Source organism: Myotis yumanensis, unplaced genomic scaffold (genome assembly GCF_028538775.1).
Source record: "Myotis yumanensis isolate MYYU_CA2020_CCGP unplaced genomic scaffold, mMyoYum1.0.hap1 SCAF_1, whole genome shotgun sequence".
Classification (NCBI taxonomy): Eukaryota; Metazoa; Chordata; class Mammalia; order Chiroptera; family Vespertilionidae; genus Myotis; species Myotis yumanensis.
Genome location: NW_027223752.1, coordinates 172,743,577 through 172,767,319, shown reverse-complemented (window position 1 = coordinate 172,767,319; position 23,743 = coordinate 172,743,577). Strand labels below are relative to the sequence as shown.

General features: G+C 40.5%; 1 protein-coding gene and 1 non-coding gene across 2 annotated transcripts; both read right to left on the bottom strand.

The window, feature by feature from the left end:
- On the bottom strand, positions 1-22,968 carry LOC138993225 (all-trans-retinol dehydrogenase [NAD(+)] ADH4-like). The gene is made up of 9 exons (XM_070392333.1): positions 22,879-22,968; positions 21,227-21,328; positions 19,799-19,940; positions 17,712-17,799; positions 13,354-13,585; positions 7,389-7,649; positions 3,426-3,561; positions 2,839-2,977; positions 1-536 (listed from the first exon to the last, which is right to left on the bottom strand). The coding sequence occupies exons 1-9, from the start codon at positions 22,894-22,896 to the stop codon at positions 512-514; spliced, it is 1,143 nt and encodes a 380-aa protein (XP_070248434.1). The 5' UTR covers positions 22,897-22,968; the 3' UTR covers positions 1-511.
- On the bottom strand, positions 14,025-14,131 carry LOC138999819 (U6 spliceosomal RNA). Its single transcript, XR_011469457.1, has one exon. It is a non-coding gene; the product is annotated as a U6 spliceosomal RNA (small nuclear RNA).
- Positions 22,969-23,743: the final 775 nt, after the last annotated feature.

The window sequence follows — 23,743 nt, the reverse complement described above, 5'->3', positions numbered from 1 at the left end:
ATGAGTAGCTCATAGTTTATTGGAACTCTGAAATTACATAATGACATTACATATATGTGATATATACTTTAAATATATATATACCTTTTGTACATATACATGTGATTTTTTTTCTAGTAAAATTTTTTATTATGGAAAATGTGCAGCATATTCAAAAGTAGAGCAGTGTACTGAGACCCCGTATATGTATCACCCAACCTAAAATATTGTGAATGTGCAGCTAATCTAGTTTTCTTATTACCTCTTTATTCTTTATTACCATTTCTCCAGAACTAGTTTTAAACAATTTTATTAATAAACACATCAGTTATCATAGTTATTTAATGCAGGAACTATTACTGTATTTCACTACAAATGCTATAATCTTTATAGCTATTTGATGTTGAGATGTTAACTGTAAATATTTATTTAAATTCATGGTGATCTTTGGTTCATCATATCAGGTTATAAATTAACCAGATTATCAGGTTCAGATTCAGGCAGATAGTCTTCCAAATTGTTCCGGGCTTCTTCAGAAGGTCAGGACTGTTCGAATGCTGTTAATAATTATATTAAAAAAATCAGTACAATATTCACAATACATTTATCTAAAACTCACAAATAATTTTTGTTTTATTCATTTCAGGACTTGATTTAATCTTCCTTTATAGACACACAATTTGGTAAGCCTAATTTCTTTTATCTTGTTATCCTCCTTTATTTCTGGCACTAATAAAACTTTATATATGATGCCAATAAGCTGGGAGAGAATTGGGGACCTCACTTGCCCCCGGGTGAGGACTTGGCTGCCTAGTGGTGCTGTGGAGAAGTAGAGCATGACATGTTGTAGTGACCTTTTCATCTTGGAATAATCCTGTAGCCGAGGGCAAATTGGGCATCAAAAGGAGGTGGTTGGTGTGTTGGGATGCTACTTTCTGAGAACTGAAATATTCTAACTTCTGAATTAGTCCTTCAACATGTACTAGCAAGATGGGGGGTAAGCCTTAAGGACAGAGAATTCCCTATCTTGGATCTTACTGCTGGAGCTGTGGGCTGCCATGCATAAATGCTTTCAAGCCACCTCCCTGTGGGGGGAGAGTCTCTGTGTCCTCTCCTCACCATGAGTCGGGGTCACTGCACCTTAACAGGCCAATTGGTGTATCCCATCTCCTCTCCCCACTTCCTTGCTTCTATGCAGTTGGCATGCCAAGAGGGCCTGTCCTCCATTGTGTTTCCTGTACCCATGTGGTAAGCACACCTGGGAGGGCCCATCCCCTGCCTGCTCTGTTGCCACCTGTCCATCTGTGTGGGCAGTCAGGTGGTCTTCTCAGTGGGCCAGAGGGAGAGTAGGAGGCCTCATTCAGATGTTTCCCGTAGCCCTCCATTCTACCAGTGATTACCAGCCCTGTTTGTAGGATATGGGAGACTTGACCAGTTATTACTAAAGCAATGCAACATTTTGCATTTGGCTGCCACTTAGCATTCTTGGTTGGGTATATTGTATGACCAAGAACCCAGGGACAATTGGGTAGTGGTGGAGGAGTTATGAGCACCAGGTTCCAAGACCCCAAACCCAACCAATTCCTCATTTGAGGAGTACAGAGATTTAGACACTGCAAGATATTTCAGGGCTTTTACACTAAGTTATTTAGCATAGTTTAAAAAATAGTGTTTATTTTATTTATTTATTTATTTATTTAAAAATATATTTTTATATTTAAAAGGAGGGAGAGAGAGATAGAAACATCAATGATGAGAGAGAATCATTGATTGGCTGCCTCCTGCACACCCCATGCTGGGATCGAGCCCGCAACCCAGGCATGTGCCCTTACTGGAATCAAACCCGGGACCCTTCAGTCCGCAGGTCGACATTCTATCCACTGAGCCAAACCAGCCAGGGCATGTTTATCTCTTTTATTTTTATTGAATGTTGTAGCTAACATGTTTCAAATTAGGGAGTTCATGTCAGTCACTAGGCACATTTTCTCAGGTTTCTATCCTGTGAAGTATCCTGTGTCCTCACACCATGGACCTATTTTCTTCTTTTGTGACATTGCTTCTCTGCGTCAAACCCCCGCCAACTAACTCCAGGTCCCCCACACCCCTTTTGTAATGTGTTTTCTTTTCTTTGCTCTTTTGTCCTGCGTCTCCTCTGTGCAACATTGTTCCTGGTGTCATGCCCTCTGTTGCTATTGATCAGGGCTATGCTTGATCATTTTAACAAAAGCCATTGATCCCAGTCTTAGCCACTCCCCATTGCCAGGGATCCCCCCGATGGGACAGTTCTATAAATCGGCTCTCAGGGTTCATGGCAAGGGAGCACACTACAGCTAAAATTGTAGGTCGGATGTCTCTTATAGGAGACCTCTGACAAAGCAGGAGGACGAGAGAGTTGGGACATCCTTTAAGTACCTGACACCTGCCACTCCCTGCTCACATCTCTGTGGTTTTCACCTGATTCTGATAAAGAAGGGCCTGCAGGGTGCACTCTGTCAAACATAGTGATTCCAGGGCCGGGCTATGTGTCCCAGAGGGACCTGAAGTTATCGTATAGAAACCTCTCTCGTAGGGAGCAGCCCCAACTGAGTTAATGATTGTCTGTGAAAGAAAATATGTCAACTTATGCCACCCCTATGTTGGAGCAGTGTATGGCAGTGTACATTATGGAAACAGAGTAGGAAGGTAGGTGATGTTGGGATTTCCCCCCCAAATGGCCACTATTTCATCTTTTAAGCACCTCTAGTATGTCTATGATTTGAAAAACGTCAGGAAACAAATGGATTAGATTTAAACATCAAATAAAAATAGAGTCATTGTAAAGGTTTTTCAAACCACTTACCCTTCTGTTTGGTAATTTACCTTTTTCCTTGGTGCATTAGGTCAAATGCCTCATTGATTTTGTCAAAAGGCAGGGTATGGGTCACCAGTGCATCCAGGTTGAATTTCTTATTCTTGTAATCAGTAACCAGCTTTGGGATTGAATCTCTACCCTTGTAACCTGTAATTTGGCCAAAAGTCCTAATAAAGAATCATTGTTGAATGATGAACAAGTAGATTAATCATTGTTGAATGAATGAAATTATTTGGTCAGATTTGGCTTCCTCCAAATAGATTAAATTCCCTCTCATATTTATTTTTTCTTTATTTTTATCTCCCTTAAATATTTCATTCATAGGAAAAATTCAAGATTATTTATATTTATGCATAAGAAATTATCTCTGTTTAGTCCATGTTTGACTTTTGTTTCTTTTGGTTTATTTTAATGCAAATTGAACTTTGCAAGTTGTAGTATTCCTACTATACAAACTGTTTACTTTCAAGTAATTATTAGAATAGCGTTCCTGTAGTTTTTAGATGTATTTTAGGTACTCAGTAATCAAACAAATTATATTCATTTCAATTTGAGTACTATTATGGAGAAAATGAACAGAAAAAGCACAACTGACCACCAAATGATGTTCCATTGATAGTACGGCCCATTATTATTTCTACTGGAGAAATAGTCAATCCTTTGTCACCAATGGCTACTCCAATGAGAGTACATGATCCCCAACCTACTGTTGTACAGTCCAGGGCTGCTCTCTGGAAGGTCAAACAAAAAATACCAGCTGAGTAAGTAGAAAGTGTGACTATGTACTGTGTTTCAGGGACAATTTATACACTCTGCATATGAAATAAAGGGAGTCAAGCACATGAGGTCATAGTGTTGTAGACCGACCCCTGAGGCTTTGCTTCGGATAGAACATTCAATAAAATTTTGAGCTTTTTCAAAAGAGATATTAGACCCAGCTTGTATGGCTCAGTGGTTGAGCATCGACTTATGAACCAGGAGGTCAGGGTTCGATTTCTAGTCAGGGCACATGCCCAGGTTGTAGGAGGCAGCTGATCAATGATTCTCTCTCTCATCATTGATGTTTCTATCTCTCTCTCCTGCTCCCTTCCTCTCTGAAATCAATACAAATATATTTAAAAAATAAAAAAGGATGTTAGAAACAATATATTATTTCATCTTGTTCAACATCATAATTATACTGAATCTATGACATATATCATTGTATACTAAGAAAAATTCACCCCCATGAAATTAAGATGGTCTATAGAAGATATTCTAAACTCAAATGAACATACTTTTGACTATTTACCAAGGGTGTATTGTAAAAAGTTTGCAATTTCGGGGGCATAGAATAAAAATCTTTAAAGTCACGAGATGAGGGTGATTATTCACTAGAGCCTGGGATGAGGCATATACTGTAAAGTTAGTGGATCTCTATGTAGGATGAATGAAAAGAAAAGCCATTTAAAAAAGAGGGCAAAACAGTTAAAATGACGCTGGCTGCTGCTCATGAAACATTTCATTTGCTTCCCTACATTTTTTAAAGCTCTCTGCAGGACTTAAGTGACCAGTTCTGGCCAGTGGGCTTTGGGCAGAAGTGATGTGTCATTTCTTGGCCTAAACAGAAAAGCCAGTGTGCAATCTGCCAGGTGTCCCTTCTCCCACTACAACAACCAAGAGGGCCTCATGTTGAGATTGTGAAGCCACAGATTTGAACTTCCTTGACGGGTGACTCACAACATGGAAAACAGTGGCTTGGAGGAGTTGCATTGATGTTTGCATGAGAGAAAGAGAGAACATTGTTACCTTAGCCTACTGCAAGTTTGGGGTGAGGATAAAACTCCCAAGGATTGAAAATGTAAATGAAAAGTTTAAGAAAGTTTAAGAAAGACCTAAACTGTGGCTGGCCATTCCGCTTAGATGCCCAATGGTAACTAGAGAAACAGTTAAAATGTTTGGAGACTAGTATTATAGAAGAGAAATGTAAACTTTGTGTCATATCCCATTGCCGTAATCAGGGGGCAACTTGATTCTGACCTGTTGGGGCAGTTCCAACAGGAAGTACGGTTCTTTTTCATCCCTGATCATTATATGAAAGAAGGAATTTGAAGAGCAGTAAATTCTCTCCATCTTCTCTCTCTCTGTGTGTCTTACTAGTGACAGAAGATACAACCATCTATAACCTTAAGAATATGTTTTGAAATTTTCATTTGATTATGTGCTTATTTATTGTTTTGAGAATTTGTAACATTTCTGAATAGAAACTTTTCTCCTTTTTACAATTTTTATATGGTAAAACCATTTTTGTTTATATATATGACATAGATTCATGTTAAGGGGAAAAGAATACTAGGTACTACTGGTCACCTTAAGGTAGCTGCTTACATCGATTTCTGTTTTTTATTTTTATGTTTTTCCTATTGCTTTTTCTACATTTCTGAAGTTTGCTCCAAGCAAAGAATTAACCTCTACAATGATGACTTAGTTCAATGGGCATTATATGCAACTTCAGGGTTTTATTTAGTATCCTCTGATAACTTTTGATCAGAATTATTTTGAATTCTCAAAATCTTATAAATTATCAATTATTGCAACTTTCTAATTGTTCCGTTCAGTTCTGTTGGCTTTTTAAGAACATGAGAGGTCATTGAAATCTAGTTCATAGCCATTACTGAAATCTCCTCTACAACTCAGAAATTTAACTTCCCCCAGTTACAGAAACTTTTGGTAAAAGGATAGGTAGCTAGCTCATCTTTTTGCAAATAAATAAATGATATCTTTTAAAATTTGGGCTCTCTAGTGTAATTTTATTCCATAATTTAAAATGAATTTCTTGGTATAATCAGTTAATAAAAGAAACTGCCAAGTTTCACGACAGTGGTTCTTAGCTTGAGAAACTTATAAAATATATTGGTACATGAGCCCTCAACTGGTACTAACAAACAACAACGCTCCAGGCACTTATAAAGTAGCGAGTGTTGGGAATATCTGTACTCTGGAAATAAGGTAAAGAGGCGGAATTTCAATGTTTGTAAAAAATTTGAGCTGTGGAAAGAGTAGGAATGAATGGATGTGGCACATTGCAAACTGCAGGTGAGAAGGACAATGTGAAAAGCAGGGCCTGACACAGAAGCACTGCAGGACAAGGAGCTGCTGATGAATGAGTTTTCAGGAAGAGCTGACATTTACTTCACAGATCCTCTTTCAAACAGTTGTTACTACAATGGAACTCTTCTGGGAGGGGCAGCCTGCTCCTCTCAGCAGCTCTTGCTGGTCTCCACTCTTCTGGGGCACTCACCAGTCAGGTGAGCACCAGGGGGAAGAACCTGCAAAGCCAGCTCCTGGTGGAGGCATAGACTTTTATTATGAAACCTTCCCTAGAGGAGGGTGTTAGGGGCCAGGCTGAGTGAAGGTATAACAAGATGCTGGGCTCTCTGGCAAGTCAACTGGTCCATCTGTTGCCTGGGAGGGGGGTGGCTCTGCCCACTCTAAAGAGAATAGACTAGACAGAGGTAGCTTCTCAGGCCCTGCAAGTCAGGGAGCCGACCTGAGAGGAGAGGAAACCTGAATGATACAAAATGGTAGTGTTTGCGAAGAAAATATTTACTTTTAATTTTGCAGCATGTGTGTATTTAATATATTAAAAATTTCAATATATACTTTGGACCTAATTTTGCAGCCCCTTTATGAGGTCTGGCAGACAGAATGGATTGTGTGTAGGTTGCTGGCCTCTCCCTGCTTTGCTCTTTGATGGGAGTGGGTACCTCGGGCTGTTAGGGTGACACCAGCCACATTCTCTTGCTCCTCCTTTAAGTCTGCCTTTCCTGTCCTCATTGTTTTGCTCACTTCTTGCAGGCACAATTCCTTAAAAATTTTCACTTCTAAATTTTCTCTGAGTTTCATGTGAAAGAATAAACAAGTAATAATAACATTAATATTAAGTAGTCATCTGTAATATTTATTAATAGATTAAATATCAATTATAACACACTACATAATATCCAATATATTATTAATAAACATTGCTTATTATATAAACATAATTTATGTATATACAAATACGTTAATATTGACTATAAAGTGAATAAATATATTAATATACAAGAGGCCCAGCACATGAAAATTCATGCTCTCAGCCCAGCCTGCCCCCTCTCACAGTCTGGGAACCCTCAGGGGTGGGAGGAGACCTGGCAATCAGGGGAAGGTGACGCCCCCATCAGACCTCTGCTGCTGCCCTGCCGGTAGCGCAAGCCTCAGCTGGTCCTGGTTACCTGCTCCTTAGGCCAGCTCTGGGTGGCGGGGGTGCTGAGGGGACTGGAGGACTCTGGAGGCAGGTGCATGGCGGGGCTGAGGGTACTGGTCGCCGCAATCTTGTGGCTGTGGGTACCACCATCTTTGAGGGCATGACATTCAATTAGCATATTCCCTCCTTATTGGCTGTGGGCACCACCATCTTTGCGACAGTGTGAGGGCCAATTAGCATATTTCCACTTTATTAGACAGGATACATACTGTCAATGTTTATTAATGTTAATAAATATTACTTACTATGTACCAATATAAAAAACATACATACCATGGCTTCAGATCCACCTGCACAGTCAAGTGCAAAATCCACACCCCCACCAGTCATTTCAATGATGACCTCCTGGACGGGTTTTTGTAGGTCTCTAGGATTGAGGCAGTCAGTGGCTCCAAGGGCTTTGGCCTTTGCAAACTTCTCACTGTTGATATCAACAGCTATGATTCTGGAAGCTCCTGCTACTTTACAACCGATTAAAGCAGAAAGGCCGACACCTCCCAGGCCAAAGATGGCACAAGTAGAACCTGGGGTAACCTGCAGGCAGGAAAATCATAAGTTAAATTAGCTGGTCCCCCCTTTTTTAAAGGTACAGAGTGAGGTGGGGGCAGGAACATATAAAAGACCGCCTGTCATAAGACTAAGGGATTTAGCCACTTGGGGAAATTTACCAATGTAAAAATGAATGAATCACTGACTAAACTTGAAGAATCATTTGAGGGCCATTCAGATCATCAACTTATAAGGAAATCATTTCCTTGTTTTCATTTCCCAATTAGTGGTATCAGAACAAAATCTGAAAGCTCACACACTGTAAAGGGTTTATTGTTTGCCCTTTTAAGTGGATCACAAGTAATTTGATGTCTATATTTCCAATAGGCCTTATTTGGTTGTGTTAATGTTGCAGTTTTGATGACCACTGATATTGCTCTAAATGTGAGTTAACTCAGTCATCCCAATTATTAAATTATTTAAATGGAATGAGATCCAAATTTCCTTACATGGCATTGGAGGATTTTTATTATCTGACACCTGTTGCCTTCTGATTTCATCTCCATGATATTCTCAGTACTATGGCCACAACACACTGTCTCACTTTCTTTTCCTCATGTCTTAGTTCATGCTGTTCCTTCAGCCTGCTATACTTTTCACCTTATTTCATTCACCTTATACTTTTAGCCTGACTTAAATAACACTCTCCCACAAAATATTTTTTGATCCTTTAATCAGAAGGTAATGCCAACTGGAGTATGTTACTCTGTAGAGTGAGATAGTGGCAAAAAATCCCCCAAAGAACCTGCACAGAGAGATGCTTACTATTACTATTTTCTCATGATGATGGGAAACTTTTAAAATTAAAGCATAAACAAAAGAGAAAGAAGAAAACCTGTCTATGAGACATATTGGGAACAAAATTACTAAGAGAAGTGGCATCTCTCACTTTATGCATGATATTGGGTCTTTATAGAATAGCCTTTGCTTTTCAGGGGAAATAAAAATATATTTGTAAATATTCAGAATAATGTTTTATATACATTCTGTACTATTTACTATAATATTGTGGCATATGTTTAGTTTATTTCCAAGTATATTTCTCCAGAGTCTGTGTTTAAAAGCTCACCTGTAAGTCTCATGGAGAGTAGAAAAGCATTTTTCCCATTGCACAATGTTGTACTAAGTAGTTGGATTCTCAGGCCAGCTCACAATAGTGCATAAATTGAATACACTGCACTGACTGTGTTATATAACCAGACCCCTGAGAGTAAAAGTGCTTTTTATTGCAATACTGGGGCAGTCACTATAATACCCTCTCCCCTTTTGATTTTCTATCTCCAGGCAACACTGTTACAGGGCATTTTCATACTCCCAAAGACATCCATGAAATGTGATTAATTTGGCTGTAAATGATACAAGCACATTAAAACAAATCAGGGTCTGTCATGCTGTGGAAGATCCCAATAACTACACAGAGCAGTTGTATCACTTTTTCCCCCAGAAGTAAATTAAGCCTTAGTAAGGGTCTTGCTTTTTATCTAGAAATACTGACATTTCACGTCCCTTTACGTGGTCCTATGAGTTATTTTCCTTCTTTGATCACCTCCTGAGGTGGTTTAGCTGTTCCTCAACAGCAGGAAGAACATGTCATGGGAATTTAGATCAACTTTGACTGCACTTAAAAATAAACTGTAGCCCTGGCCTGCTTGGCTCAGTGGATAGAGTGTCGGCCTGCGGACTGAAGGGTCTCGGGTTTGATTCCGGCCAATGGCACATACAGTGGAGCCTTGACTTACAAGTGTCCCGACTAACGAGTTTTTTGAGATATGAGCCATCTCTCAGCTGATTTTTTGCTTTGAGTTGCCAGCTAAAATTCGGGTTACGAGCCAGCTTCAGACACCCCACCACTAGTTGGCACAGTGAACGTCACAGTGAACGCCACAACATCAGCCCAGCAAATTGATTTGTCAAATTGATTTGACATACGAGTAATTTGAGGTACGAGCTCCATCACAGAACAAATTAAACTCGTAAGTCAAGGCCCCGCTGTACCTGGGTTGCGGGCTCGATCCCCAGTAGGGGGTGTGCAGGAGGCAGCTGATTAATAATTCTCTCTTGGGGGAGACCAAGATGGCGGCGTAGGTAAACACCGGAGACTGCTGCCGCAAACAACCATTTCAAAAATACAACTAAAAGACGGAACGGACATCACCCAGAACCACAGGAAGGCTGGCTGAAGAGAGACTCTATAACTAGAAGAAAAGAGAACAGCAAACCGAGGCTCAGAGGAGGCGCAGTGTAGAAAATACAAAGGTACCGAGGTACGCGCGAAAGCGGGCTGGTGGCTGAGGGCGCAGTTGTCGTTTTCGGTCGGGAGTGAGTCTCAGACTCTGGGCTCCAGATCCGGGCGAGTCTCTAGGGACCCAGACTCAAACGGGAGAAGCGGGATTATCCGGCATCAGTTGGAACCTGAGGGCAGCTTTCTCTCCGAGGTTTGCAGCGGCTGCCGGGGTTCTGAGAAGCAGAGCCTCTGGGAACGGGACTGAGAGCGGCCATAACTGCTCCCTCCGCCCGCCCTGTTGATCCCGCCCCGCCCAAACCCTGCGCACAGCCATTTGCCAGATAGCCTCAGGCAAAGGCTGGATTACTGCCTCCCCAGAAGACAGACGTTTTCCACACAGCTGATTCCTACAGCCAGTCGGCCTGGTGGTCAAATCCCTCTAGTGTTAACTACAACAATTAAGGCTTGGCTAGAACAAGACTGTGCACAAAGACCACAAGGGGGTGCACCAAGAAAGCATAAAAGATGCGGAGACAAAAAAACATGACAGAAATGGAGGATATGGAGCTAAGAATCGCAATTTTGAGGGCTTGCTATAAACTTGAGCAGAGCCTCACGAAAACTAATGAGACCCTCGATGCTACGATAAAGAAATTAGAAAGTAAGCATACACGGACTGAAATAAAGAATATTATACCCAATAGCAGACCAGAGGAGCACAAGAATCAAACCAAAGATTCGACAAAAAACACCCAACTGGAAAAGCAAAATGAAAAAAGAATCCGAAAGTGTGAAGATAGTGTAAGGAGCCTCTGGGACAGCTTCAAGCGCACTAATATCAGAATAATAGGGGTGCCAGAAGATGAGAGACAGCAAGATATTGAAAACCTATTTCAAGAAATAATGGCAGAAAACTTCCCCCACCTGGTGAAAGAAATGGACTTACAGGTCCAAGAAGAGAAGAGAACCCCAAACAAAAGGAATCCAAAGAGGACCACACCAAGACACATCATCATTAAAATGCCAAGAGCAAAAGACAAAGAGAGAATCTTAAAAGCAGCAAGAGAAAGAGACTCAATTACCTACAAGGGAATACCCATACGACTGTCAGCTGATTTCTCAACAGAAACTTTTCAGGCCAGAAGGGAATGGCAAGAAATATTCAAAGTACTGAGTACCAAGAACCTACAACCAAGATTACTTTATCCAGCAAAGCTATCATTCAGAATTGAAGGTCAGATAAAGAGCTTCACAGATAAGGGAAAGCTAAAGGACTTCATCACCACTAAACCAGTATTATACGAAATGCTGAAAGGTTTCCTTTAAGAAGAGGAAGAAGAAAAAGGTAAAGATACAAATTGTGAACAACAAACATGCATCTATCAACAAGTGAATCTAAGAATCAAGTGAATAAATAATCTGATGTACAGAATGAACTGGTGATTACAATGAATCAGGGACATAGAAGGGGAATGGACTGACTATTCTTGGGGGGGGGGGGGAAGGGGAATGGGAGATGCGGGAAGAGAATGGACAAAAATCGTGCACCTATGGATGAGGACAGTGGGTGGGGAGTGAGGGTGGAGGGTGGGGCGGGAACTCGGAGAAGGGGAGTTATGGGAAAAAAAGAGGAACAAATGTAATCAGAACAATAAAGATTTAATTTAAAAAAAAATAATTCTCTCTTATCATTGATGTTTCTATCTCTCTCTCCTTCTTCCTTCCTCTCTGAAATCAATAAAGAAATATATAAATATATAAAAAAGTAAACTGTAGCTGAATCTCTAGTGTTAATATTCCTGAAGAAAGATTACAGTAGTAGAAGGTGAGAGTCTGCATGGTGTCCAGAAAAGGGGATGTGTGTAGCACAAGGAGCAATAATTCCTCCCTGAGAATCCAATGCCATCTATAGGAGAATATGCCTTGACTGCCAAGGTCACCTGGGCTGTTAACTCCACCCAACTATCACCTTTCTCCTCCAGGAGCTTGCATATTATAGTTTGGCTTCCCATACAACTTTTGCTTCTTCCCATTTCAAATCTTTGACTTGATTCTTGCGCTCCTCTGTTCTGCTCTTGGGTGTCTGTAAAATATTTTTTATTTCAGTCTGTGTATGCTTAATTTCTAGTTGGTTCTTTATCATAGCATCAAGGGTCTCATTAGTTTTCGTGAGGCTCTCATCAAGTTTATTGGCAGCTTCTATCACATTATTGCAAGCCCTCAAAATTGCGTTTTTTAGCTCTATATCCTCCATTTCTGTCATGTTTTTTTTGTCTCCGCATTTTTTATGCTTTCTTGGTGCACCCCCTTGTGGTCTTTGTGCACAGTCTTGTTCTAGTTGGGCCTTGGTTGTTGTAGTTAATACTAGAGGGATTTGACCACCAGGCCGACTGGCTGTGAGAATCAGCTGTGTCTGCCGTGGGAAAACTTCTGTCCTCTGGAGAGGTGCTAATCTAGCCTTTGCCTGAGGCTATCTGGCAAATGGCTCTGCGCAGGGTTTGGGTGGGGCGGGATCAACAGGGCGGGTGGAGGGAGCAGTTATGGCTGCTCTCAGTCCCATTCCCAGAGGCTCTGCTTCTCAGAACCCCAGCAACCGCTGCAAACCTCGGAGAGAAAGCTGCCCTCACGTTCCAACTGATGCCAGACAATCCCGCTTCTCCCGTTTGAGTCTGAGTCCCTAGAGACTCGCCCGGAACAACTGCGCCCTCAGCCACCAGCCCGCTTTGCGCGCGCACCTCCACATCTTTGTATTTTCCACACTGCGCCTCCTCTGAGCCTCGGTATGCTGTTGTCTTTCCTTCTAGTTGAAGAGTCTCTCCTCAGCCAGCCTTCCTGTGGTTCTGGGTGATGTCCGTTCCATCTTTTAGTTGTATTTTTGAAGTGGTTGTTTGCAGTAGCAGTCTCCGGTGTTTACCTATGCTGCCATCTTGGTCTCTCCTTCCCATACAACTTTTAATTTTTATTAATGAGTTGAGTGAATGAATGAAAAAGTGATGTTTCAGAGGGAGGCCAAGAGTAGCATCCCTGTGTGCATCAGGGAGAAAGTAGGCGTGGCCATGTGGAAGTGGGTGGGGTCTCTGCAGTTTGTATCCTCTCTTGACTGGGTCTGCTGTCTCAGGATGAGGATTCATGTTTAAGGGACATATTTGAGCAGGCTGTTATTTAATTAGGGCTGACCTATAATATAACGTACTAGTAAAGGAAAAGAAATGGACATGAATTAGGTGCCAATTATATGTCACCCACCGGGCCAGATGTCTTACATATGCAATACGATTTAGTTTTCCCACAGTAATTTGTAATAGATATTATTATACAGAAGTAGAAGTAAAGAGTTTAGATAACTTGCCTAAAATCACAGAGATGATAAATACAGAACCAGGGTTTGAAGATAACCCTAGCTGCTTTATCACGCTGCCCCCTAATAACTTCTGTTTTATAGAACGTGGTGATTAACCGTTTTACCTTGGCAGTGTTGATTGCAGCTCCATAGCCAGTTGAAAACCCACATCCAAGCAGACAGACTCTTTCTAAATTTGCATCATCATCTATTTTGGCCAGATTAGTATCTGATACGACAGTGTACTGAGAGAAGGTACTGATCCCCATGAAATGGTAAACTGGTTTTCCTTTGCAGGTAAACCTGCTGGTTTTGTCTTCCATTAGTTCTTGCTGAACAAGAGGACTTTTGGATGGACTAGAGAATTTTTAAAAATATATGAAAAAGAGAAAATAAATGTATCTCTGATTACTCTCCTGAAATTAAAGTTAGACATTGTGTATTAGTTTTGACATACTTTTATGATATGAAGAAATTGAGAAAATGACTTGGACATTTTGCTTAAATATAAAATAAATTTTGTATTTATATACCATGTAAGTAACACATAATTTTTATATACTTATTGTACATAATATACCATAATATATAGTAAATATATAATATAAATAATATATAAACTATTACATAAATAACATCTATAATATAGGATATAATAAAATAGACATAATAGGAGTCATCTAAAGATAATAACGATGTAACAGTAAACTCTTTATTGAGTACTTTTTCATGTGCCAGAAACTCTTTTAAGAGCTTTACATGTACTGATTATTTTTTATTTATTTTTTAAAAAAATTTAAATATGGAACGCTTTATGAATTTGTGTGTCATCCTTGCACAGGGGCCATGCTAATCTTCTCTGTATTGTTCCAATTTTAGTATATGTGCTGCTGAAGCAAGCACCATATATTGATTCTTTTTAAAATTTTTTTATTGTCTAAAGTTTTACATAAGTCTCTTTTTTCCCCAATTGACCCTCTCCCCTGAGCCATTCTCACCGTGGGCAAGCCCCCACCGCCCCAGTGTCTGTGTCCATTGATTATGCTAATATGCATGTGTACAAGTCCCTTGGTTGCTCTCTACCCCCCCCAACCCCCCCGCCATTTGTCTCTGGATCTATTCTTGTTCATTGCCGGAAGCTGGTCCATCCTTGCTGCTTGACACAGTCGCTGCAGGGAAGAAACATCTGCACAGCATATGTTTCAAGGGACCTGGAGTATATGGCATACTGTTCTTAATATCTTTGCTCCCCTTCTTAGCGCTATGTGTTTTAACCAAGGTCACCTCTCCAAGAAAGGTTGTTTCCCCAGGTGGGGATTTTCCCCTGGAGTTAGGGATTAACAGGAGTAAGGAAGGGAATAAATCAGTAAAACCCCTTAACTAAGTGCCAGGAGGGTAATTAATCACTAACTACTAACAATCATGCTTAAGCTACATAATCTTTACTTAGGATAATCTCCTTCAGTTACTTCCTTGTAGCTCAATAGAACAATAGAGTAACTGTGAAATGGAGATAAGAAACGCCCTAACCTTTGGAATAGAATTGATAGGATTAAAATCAACTGGTATGAATACAGATGTAACAAGACAATAAACACAGAACCTGGCTGGAGATTCTGGATAGAACCAGGCGAGAGAACCCAACGGTGCTGGTCAACTGAACGCTGCCTCCATGTCATTCCTTCTTCGCCAACTCCGTCCACACCTTTGGGAACCCCTGGACCTGCTGGGGCTGGACCCCAACAGTTCATCAAATTATGTTGATCACTATTATCCCACTATGAGTGAGATTATGTGATATTTATCTTTCTCTGACTGGCTTATTTCACTTAGCATAATGCTCTCAAGTTCCATCCATGCTGCTGCAAATGGTAAAAGTTCCTTCTTTTTATAGTGGCATAGTATTCCATTGTGTAGATGTACCACAGTTTTTTTAATCCACTCATCTGCTGATGGGCACTTAGGCTGTTTCCAAACAATGTATTGATTCTTTAAAAAAATTTATTATGGAAAATTCAAACAAATGCAAAAGTAGAAAGAATAGCAGAATGAACCTCCATGTAAGCATCTCCCAGCTTCAGCAATTAGCAAGTCATGGTTGATCTAGTGTCATCTATAATTCACTTACATCCTTCAACACCACCACCTACTCTCTCCCTATTGTGGACTATCTTGAAGAAATCCCAGACATCACTATTTCATTGTAAATATTTCAGCATGTATCTCTAAAAGATAAAGATTGTTCTAACTCCACGCATGGCATCTAGTTGGATATGTTTTTTATATCCCTTTTAATTGACAGATTCTCGCCTCCCCCCTTGTTTTTTTCCTTGCAGTTTAATTTTCCTCATTCTGGATTTTTCTGATTACATTGCTGTAATCTGGTTTAATGTGTTTCTCCATTCCTAAATTTCCTCTAGCTTCTTTTATCTAAATGCTTGGTCTGATTTGGGTTTTAAATTTTTGTAGGAGTACTTCATAGGTGGTGTATGTTTTCATCTAGAGTCATATACCTTATCTGTCTTTTTGGGATGTCAGAAAGAATTGATGGTCATTATCTGAATTTGTTATTTAATTAAAGGTTTGTAAAAGCATCTATTGATTCTTTGAACAACTGCAACAACCCTGTGAAACAGGAAGCAGTACTATCCCCATCTCATAGATGAGGAAATTGAGGTACAGTAATAGATGTAAGAGTAGTACCATAGCTAGTTAGCATTAAGGACAAATGAACTTTTCTATAGTCTCAGGACAGTAAAGAATAAAGTGATTAACATTTTTGGACTCTGCAGCTAATGGCCTAGATTCAAAATTTAGTCCTAAGACATACCTATGTGGCCTTGGAATAAATTGCTTTACTGTGCCTCATTGCATGCCTCTGTCCTCTTCCGTAGTGGTAGCTGCTATGCTGAATCTGGCATTTATCATTCCAGTGATGTATTTATACTTTTACTAATATACATGTAACCATAAACAATATATGACATTGTTTTTGTGTGTGATGCCTTACTAAATATATCTGTCAGCGACTTGCTTCTTTCTCTTAACGTTATTTGTGTGAGATCACAGTCGTCCCCCCTTATCCCTGTGGGATATGTTCCAAGACCTCCAGTGGCTGCCTGAAACCTTGGATAGTACTGAACCCTATATATATAGTTTCACCTCCAAATGTACATACCTTTTCAGTTAAAGGAAGTACTTCGCCAAATCCCTTTGGCATATATGAATCAACAGCATTACTACTGTTACACTTTGGGGCCATTATTAAGTAAAATAAGGGTTACCTGAACAGAGGCACAGAGATATTATGGTGGGGGATCTAATAACCAAAATGATTACTAAGTGACTAATGAGCTGGGGGCATATAAGCTGGACAAAGAGATGATTCACTTTAGGGATGGGATGGGGTGGGATGAAATCCCACTACTGAGAATGGCATGCACTTTAAAACTATGAACTGTTTATTTTGGGATTCTTCCATTTAATATTTTCAGATCACAGTTTACCATGGGAAACGGAAACCTTGGAAAGTGAAGCCATAGGTAAGGGGGAATACTGTATTCTATGCTGATACATGTAGATCAAGTTTACCCATTTTTGTAGTTAAATAGTATTCTATTGTGTTATTACATAGCAATTTGTTAATCCAGTGATTTTAAACCATTATGCTGTGGTACATTGGTGTGCTGCAAAAGTTTTTAAAACCTGCAACACCTGCTGAAACCGGTTTGGCTCAGTGGATAGAGTGTCGGCCTGCGGACTGAAAGGTCCCAGGTTCGATTCCGGTCAAGGGCATGTACCTTGGTTGTGGGCACATCCCCAGTGGGAGGTGTGCAGGAGGCAGCTGATCGATGTTTCTCTCTCATCGGTGTTTCTAACTCTCTATCTCTCTCCCTTCCTCTTTGTAAAAAATTAATAAAATATATTTTTTAAAAAACCCTGCAACACCTGACTATTTAGTCAGGGGCACTGACCTTTTTACCTTAGATTGTTGAATAAAAAAATGGCAATAGCCAGTACAACAATAGCTGACTGGTGCGACTAAATCAAAATTATATATATTTATAATGTAATAATTCTTTATTATTGAAAGTATTACATATGTCCCCTCCCCACCCTGAAAAGTATACCTATACATTTTTTTGTCAGGTCGGCACAAATATATATTTTTGGTGTGCCGCAGAATTTAAGTTATTAGTTTATGTGTGCCATGAGATGGAAAGGTTGAAAATCGCTGTGTTAACCTATTCTCTTATTGAAGGATATTTGTGCTCTTTTGAATAGTTTGCTGTAATAAACAATGTTACAATGAACATTCTAGCACATGTCCCCCGGGGTGATTTTGCAACAATTCCTTGCACTCACCTGAGTAGATTTGGTGGGTAGAAATATGCACACCTTCAACTCCATTTATGTTTTGCCAATGTACTGCCCAAAATATTGGTACTAACTTATACTCTCACTAACAGTGTGTAGAGCTTACCTGAGTTTTTCACAGAAATTTGTGAGTGGACTCAAACAGAACTTGCATTTTTTACATTGAGGCATGTAGAGAGGAATCACTTTGTCACCTAGAAAGAAAGGCCATATGTTGGTTGGTGCCTATAAACGTTACTTGTAAATGTTACCTATACATAATTTCTACCAGATGAATCAGTGGAAAACACCATTCCTTAGGGTATACATGTTATGTTCAGTAGAGTATAGTTGGCAAAACATTTTATTACTCTATAAGATTGCTGACTTCTCCTTGTATTATTTTTTCATTTTTCCCTGCTGGGCAGTCAAGCAACAAGTCTGTACTGATACCATCAGGTGAAGAGTCCTACCTAAGACTGCTCCTTGTAGCTCTCTCCATCATGACTATTATTTATTACATTTTATATGAGGAATAGGACATCCTCATATAAAAGGAGAGGTGGACAGTGATAGGTCAGATATAGAGAGTCAATGTCACACAATCATCATGTTTCACTATTTGTTTTACTCCAAATAAAGCAGAAAACTAATATTATAAAGAACTCAAGTTCCACATCTTCTACTTTTTATTCAATTTTAATTTAAAAATGGCTTCTATCTTCTGATGACCAAGGTCCAATAATAACTAACATTTAGTAGGTGCTGGACACCATTCTAACTGCTTACTTATATTGTCTCAGCTAATTCGCAGAACAACACTTTGAGAAGGGTAGTATTATTGTCCCCACTTTAGAAACAGAAATCTGAGTCACAGATAAATGACTTAACTGGCTAAGGTCACAGAGCCAGCAGGTGGCAGAGCTGGGACTACATTAATGAGACTCCTTCATGGTTGCAAAACTTTGAGGAGCAGTTGGTTTTTATGATCTTGTTTGGAATGGAAAGATACTAATATGTATACCTCAAGGTTTGGAGCATCCTTATTAAAGGAAGGAAGTCTGACAAGTGAGGATTACAGAGCTCTTATTCCAGTATTGGGTGGAATATCTGTTATGAAATATGCAGTAAATAATTTCAGTCATTGGCATGTTTCATTTACATGTCATTTTAATCTTTCAAACTTCCAGAAAGACACTTAAGATACCGTTGGCATATATAATATTTCTCACTTAAGGTACCTTGGGAGAGGGACAAGCTGCCCACCCCACAGTCCCGGGTGCCAACGGCTGCACCTGCAGCCCAGGAGAGGAACAAGCTGCCCACCCCATGGTCCTGGGTGCCAGCGCCTGCACCTATGGCTGGGAGAGGGACAAGCTGCCTGCCCCGTGGTCCCGGGCACCTGTGGCTGTGGACTGGGTGAAGCTGCCTGCCCATGGCCCCCTGTGGCTGTGGTTGGCCCGGGCAAAGCTGGCCCAGGTCCTCGGTGCCTGCAGCCGGCCAGAGGGAGGGAATCCTGGGTCCTGGGTGCTGGGCGAGGCAGAGGCAGTTAGGGGTAATCAGGCCAGCAGGGGAGCAGTTAGGGGCAATCAGGAAGGCAGGCAGAGGTGGTTAGGGGCGATCAGGCAGGCAGGCAGGCGAGTGATTAAGAGCCAGATGTCCTGGATTGCAAGAGGCAGTCGGACATTCCCTGAGGGGTCCCAGATTAGAGAGGTTTCAGGCTGGGCTGAGGGACCCCCTCCTGCACAAATTTTGTGCACTGGGCCTCTAGTCTATAATAATCTATAATAATAAAAGCATAATATGCTAATTAGACCAGAGGTCCTTCCAGACGACCTTATGGGCGAAGCCGGGGCTGCGAGGGAAGCCCAAGTGTCTGCTGGCAGCTGGAGGGAAGCTCAGGTCCTGGGTGCCAGAGGGAAGCTGGTGCCCGCAGCCGGGGGAAGGAAGGCCTACTCTTGCATGAATTTCGTGCATTGGGCCTCTAGTATGTAAATAAAGTAACCATATTCCACAGATTTTACTAGATAATTCTGATTCAAGTATTCTGTCTCATTGGTAGACTGTGATAGATTGTGTTTCTCACTTTTACTTTGGAAAAGATGGTCCCTTATGGAAACAGAGATCAATATAGCATGCAAAGCCAGGAACCTATCAGGATTATCCCTGAAATATCCTGACATTCCCACTTATTGGCATGAGAAAATACAATACCTGGTTTGCAGTTGGTCACTCCTGGCCCAACACTCTCCACAATTCCTGCCCCCTCATGGCCAAGAATCACTGGGAAAAAAGCCTCCGTAAATTTAGGATGGAGAATATGGGCTTCGGTATGGCACAAGGCAGTGGCGATTATCTACAAAGCAACCAGATACTTGTGTTGTTTCTGTAATTATATCATTGGGGTTGTAAAATGGATAATTTTGGGATAATTTCAATGTCACCAGGAGACTTTACAACACTCTTAGAGCTCAAAAAATAAATAACACTTGGGGGAAAAAAATCAAACAAAAACATACTAAGGTAGCCTGTCCACTGTGGCTCAGTGGTTGAGGAACAATCTGCAAACCAGGAGGTCAGGTTCAACTCCCAGTCAGGGCATGTGCCCTGGTTGCAGGCTGGAGTTCCCCAGTGGGGGGCGTGCAGGAGGCAGCTGATCCATGATTCTCTCTCATCATTGATGTTTCTATCTCTCTCCCTCTCCCTTCCTCTCTCTGAAATCAATAATATATATTAAGATGTATTCTTTTCCTTTTATAGTTTACTTTTCTGCCTTTTACTGTTATTAGAAAATTATAAAAAGAGATAAAATTGGCAGTTACTGTCTCCAGGAGAGGGGACATCAAAGGCAATAGGGAAAATTTAAACAAAGTCTAACAGGCAGAGGAATGGAGAGAACACAGGTTTCTAGGCCTTGTTCAAATTTTGTTGAAATGACATGAAATGAAATAGAAGTAATAACAATTTTATAGGTAAGAGTGACATATCAAATAAAAGATTGTCTAAATTAATTACTGCTGTATTTCTATATTCTTCTTCAAGATTCTGCTCATGAGGGTATCCCATTCATCCTCATGTACAAGCCCTTCCTGTGGTGGTTGGAGGGAAAACATAGCCTGGGCAGCCAGCTCTGGGGAAATGGAGACATGACCCCAACTTGCCATTGATTATCTGTCCACTCAGCGTGGGCTCTTCTCCCTGCTCACCCACTGCCTTCCCTTCATCTGCACCCAAGACCCTGTGCTGCCTAGGGCAGCTCTTCAGTTTTTCTTCTCCCCTGTTTTGAACCAAATTCTCTATCTTCCTTTTAGTAACACTTTCCAATAATTGCCAAGAGGAAAACAAAAATAAAACATAATTAATTGTAACCCAATGGGAATTCCTTAATCTGTTTCTTAAGGTTAATGATTAATGTTAAGGTGCTTTAGTTAAATTTTAAGCCCATTATCAATGGCTACTGATAAATAACTAATGATTTACCCCCTCTAGAGATAAGGCCTGTTTGTATCTGAACCTAAAGATACAATCGCCCACACTGAGGACTGCAGGGCTTCCCAGTCACATCACAGGCGTGACCTGACAGAGCCACGTCTGCACCTAGTTAGTGCCCAGTGTGTCCTGCCAGGGAGAGTCCCCACTCACCTGAATTCGAACTTCATGTGCCTTGGGGGGAGCTACCTCAACCTCTTCTATGCAAAGGGGCTTGTTTGCTTCCCAGGCGATGGCTGCTTTGCATTTAATAACCTGGGAGAGAGAGAGGGACAGAGTGAGAGAAGTGGAGAGAGAAGGGAGGGGTTGGGGTGGAAGATGGGAGGGAGGGAGGCAGAAAGAGAATATTATGGGAAAAAATTAAAAAGCATGTTGATACCATAACTTGTGATTGGATGTTTTATATAATTACATTAAAGAAAAGGAATGTTCATTGAAAATAAGAAATCATGATCTACATTATAGTCATTGCACTTTTTTTTAAAAAAAGAGTAGTTTATTGATTATTTAGAGAGAGGACGGGAGAGAATCATTGATCTGAGAGTGATTGGCTGCCTTCCGCAGGCCCCTCTTCAGGAATCGAACAGGCAACCCTTTATGCACGGATGATGCCCAACCACTTGAGCCACACTGGCCTGGGTGCCCTTTTAATTTTTGGAAAGAATAAATGCATTAAAGTTTACCTTAATATAATGCTTTGATCTTTTCTCCCTTCAGTAACAGAGAGGATAAATTCATAGGGTTTGGCCAATAAGTATTTATTGACTGAACGATTTGTTATTAGCTCTGAATTACCTGAGTCCTCATTGCTAGAACATAAATGTGTTTTTACATGTTTGCTACTCATAGTATGATCCTCCCTTGGACCAGAAGTTATTGATATCACCAGGGAACTTAGAGCTACAAGCCCTGTCCCAAATCCCCTAATTAAGAATCATCATTTGAACAAGATCTAGGTGTCTCATATGCACATAAAAGTTTGAGAAGAGAGGCTTAAATAATTAGTAAGATTATCAGTAGAATATAAATTAAATAAAAAATTGGTCTTTTTGCAAGAATTTGGGTAAAAATGTATAAAGAGAAATTAAGTAGTATTTTATAAGTTAATTTTATCAATTAAGCAAGATTCTATAATTAAAATTTTATTTAGGCTCTTAACATTATATTTTTAAATATAAATAACATTGAAAAAAGTAAAAAGAAAAAACCTATAATTCTCCATTCTAATGCTACTATTTCTGCTTTTGATGTGATTTTCCCAGCCTCTGACAATATGAATATGTATATTTTTTACCATTATTATGTAATTTTGAATTATATTTTAAAATATCATTAATCTTATTTACAAATACAATATATAGTAACTATGGGAAGTTTCAAAATACAAATAAGAAGTAAAGAAATAAAATCCACTTGTAATTTTATGAGGTAAATCCATTGAGTGAACCCCAAATGGGACCTTTTTGTATGTGATATTTTTAATCTACTTATTAATATACTATGAATATTTTACATATTGTCCTCTAACACTACTTTTAACAAATGCAAATGCTATTTTATGGTTAGAGCATAGTTAACCAAATCTCTCTCTCTTTTTTAGCCATTATAAATAATATTTAACACCCTTGTAGTTAGCATTATGGCAAATCCACAATCATTTTCTTAGAGTAAATTTCTAGCATGAAGGGGGTGCTTTTGATTAACTTTAAATGGATTCCTTTCTGAGATTAGCTTAAATGGAAGCTTTTTAGCAAAAAATATACAAATAAAGAAGAATTGAACAAAGAAACAGTACATTTGCTTACTTTGCCCTTGGTGCCCATTTTTCTTTAGAAAACTCGCCTTGGAAGCTTGTCTCTGATTTAAGAAGTTCTTTCACTTCTGTCCAGGATGCTTTCTCTGTACCTTGGATTGAACTGCCATTGAATAAATACTATCCCTGCTCTTTTATTCTCCAATCACTTTCCTTTTTGGTTGGTATGCATCTCTGCTGATATTACATCATGTCATTTGTGCTATCGTATTTCAACTGTAAACAGCCTTTGCTCCCAGCCATTATTTGAAGGAGATTTTTGTTTACTTTTTTCCTTTTACTGGAAAACTAGAGGTCTGGTACATGAAATTCTTGGATTTGGGGCAGTGGGGTCCCCTCAGCCTGGCCTGCACCCTCTCGCAGTCCAGGAGGCATAGGGGGATGTCCGACTGATGGCTTAGGCCTGTGGAGAATGGGCCTAAGCCGTCAGTTGGACATCTTTAGCACTGCCAGGGGGCAGGAGAGGCTCTCGCCACCGCCACTGCACTCGCCAGCCATGAGCCTGGCTTCTGGCTGAGTGGTGCTCCCCCTGTGGAGCTCCTGCATTGAGCGTCTGCCCCCTGGTGGTAGTGTGCATTATAGCGACCCATCATTCCACTGTCAGGCCGAAACCGGCTCTCTGACATCCCCCGAAGGGTCCGGGATTGCGAGAAGACACAGGCCAGGCTGAGGTACCCCACCGGTGCACAATCAGGGCAGGGAAAGGATGCAGGAGATTGGCCAGCCAGGAAGGGACCGCAGGAGGGCTCCAGGGTGTGTCTGGTCCATCTTGCTCAGTCCCGATCAGCCGGACCCCAGCAGCAAGCTAACCTACCAGTTGGAGCATCTGCCCCCTAGTGGTCAGTGCACGTCATAGC

What these genes read in the sequence shown, in the direction of transcription:
- LOC138993225 (XM_070392333.1), bottom strand. An exon ending in CAATGGAACATCATTTGGTG is followed by an intron (nt 2,978 to 3,425) that starts GTCAGTTGTGCT and finishes GCCAAATTACAG; the next exon opens with GTTACAAGGGTAGAGATTCA. An exon ending in CTAATGCACCAAGGAAAAAG is followed by an intron (nt 537 to 2,838) that starts GTAAATTACCAA and finishes AATTATTAACAG; the next exon opens with CATTCGAACAGTCCTGACCT.